The sequence below is a fragment of the Buceros rhinoceros genome, unplaced genomic scaffold (genome assembly GCF_000710305.1).
Source record: "Buceros rhinoceros silvestris isolate BGI_N320 unplaced genomic scaffold, ASM71030v1 scaffold40044, whole genome shotgun sequence".
Lineage (NCBI taxonomy): Eukaryota > Metazoa > Chordata > Aves > Bucerotiformes > Bucerotidae > Buceros > Buceros rhinoceros.
Genome location: NW_010409588.1, coordinates 19947 through 21632, shown reverse-complemented (window position 1 = coordinate 21632; position 1686 = coordinate 19947). Strand labels below are relative to the sequence as shown.

Genomic DNA, 1686 nt, shown 5'->3' with positions numbered 1-1686 from the left:
AGAGTGCTGGCAAACCCCGGCAACAGCCAAGTGGCCCGTGTGGCGGCCGGCCTGCAGATCAAGAACTCCCTGACCTCCAAGGACCCCGACATCAAGGCCCAGTACCAACAGAGATGGCTCGCCATCGACGCCAACGCCCGCAGGGAAGTCAAGAACTACGTAAGTTGGGTGGCTTTCAGTTCGCCGCCGGTTGTTTGCTCGCAGCGGGATGAGTGTCTGGTCCATCCTTTCCCCGCCGAGGAGTCTCCTGTTGGGGGCTGCTCCCTTTTACGAGACAAGCGACGGCACCGGCACTCACTTGGGAGCTTTGTTGCTTGTAGCACGTTTAATCTGTGGGATTATTAGGGTAAAAATCCAAACAGGAGCGAAGCTGCTGCTTTTAGATTCGCTTTGACAAGGAGCCTCTGAACAGTCCCGTGATCACAGAAGCCGATGGACGCGGCTTCCCCACTGGTGACTGCAGCTGGGCCGGCATCTGCTGGTTCTTACACTCAAACAGCTTCCTCAAACCTTCTGCAGTCCACGTTCGCGTGTTTGACGTCTGCTTTGTGCCGGAACACGCGTGTTTACGTGAGGCCTAGAAGATTTGAAGAGTAGAACGTGGTCAAAATTGGGCAAGTTCAGATGTTCAAAGTCTGAAATTGTTTCAAATTGCTTCGGAAGTTTCAAATTACGAAATTATTTTCTGACATTTTCTCGCGGATGGGGAATTTTCTGCAGGGCTCCTGCGCTCTCTGATGGTTAAAGTTCAGACCTAGCGCTGGCGCAACTGGTGGCTCAGTGGGGTTTGGTTAAGGGGAGCACCGGTGCGCTGGGAGGTGCCGGGTTAGGAGGTCACTGCAGGTTGGTGGTGACAGACCCTCTGTGTGGCAGAGGCAGGTTGGGAAATGGTCCCACTTGAGCCTTTTATTGACATGACGATGGCATTTGTGGGAGTGGTCGATTGTGCCAAAGTTAAAACCAGTTTGTTACTGTTTTCTGTCCAACAACGTTAGAAATACAGAATTAAGTGGAAAATGAAGGTGTAGAACTGGAAATGCGAAAAGAAACGCACATCCCTCTTTTATTTAAAGAAATGTTATTGGCATATACAAAAATAATCATTCTTCTGATTGCAATTAAACCAAAAGAAAATTATTCAGCCTTATTAGATTACTTTGGCATGAACACGCCGGTGTTTGCAGGGGGGTCATTTTTAAACCACGGCTCATTCAGCTTTCACAGTTTTGTAGTATAACACGAGCAGGGAGGAATTGCCCGTTGAGCCGCTGTTGTGTGCAGGATTTGAAGGACGTGGCAGCGGCACGTGTGGCACACAACCACCCCTGAACGGGGCAGCCGCGGCCCTTTCAAACGCTCTTTGTCCGTGGTCACGGCCTCGTCTGTGCTGGGAGGAAGCGGAGCGAGCAAACTGGTTTGTTGGGGAAGGGGGGCGCTTGGAATGGCGTCGGTGGTCACCCACCCCAAACCCTGGCTGCTGCTCTTGCCCGCAGGTTCTGCAGACGTTGGGTACCGAAACGTACAGGCCCAGCTCAGCCTCCCAGTGCGTGGCTGGCATCGCCTGCGCAGAGATCCCCATGAACCAGTGGCCCGAGCTCATCCCCCAGTTGGTGGCCAACGTTACGAACCAGCACAGTACAGAGCACATGAAAGAGTCGACGCTGGAGGCCATCGGCTAAATCCGCC

The 1686-nt window shown here is 52.8% G+C and overlaps 1 protein-coding gene across 1 annotated transcript in view; it reads left to right on the top strand.

The window, feature by feature from the left end:
- The first annotated feature begins 9 nt into the window (after positions 1-9).
- KPNB1 (karyopherin (importin) beta 1) overlaps positions 10-1686 on the top strand; it is a 19247-nt gene continuing 17570 nt past the window's right edge. Inside the window, exons 1-2 of the mRNA XM_010135277.1 lie at positions 10-159; positions 1494-1667. Of these exons, the coding sequence (XP_010133579.1) occupies positions 1578-1667 (90 nt within the window). The 5' untranslated portion in view covers positions 10-159; positions 1494-1577. The remainder of the gene's footprint in view (positions 160-1493; positions 1668-1686) is intronic.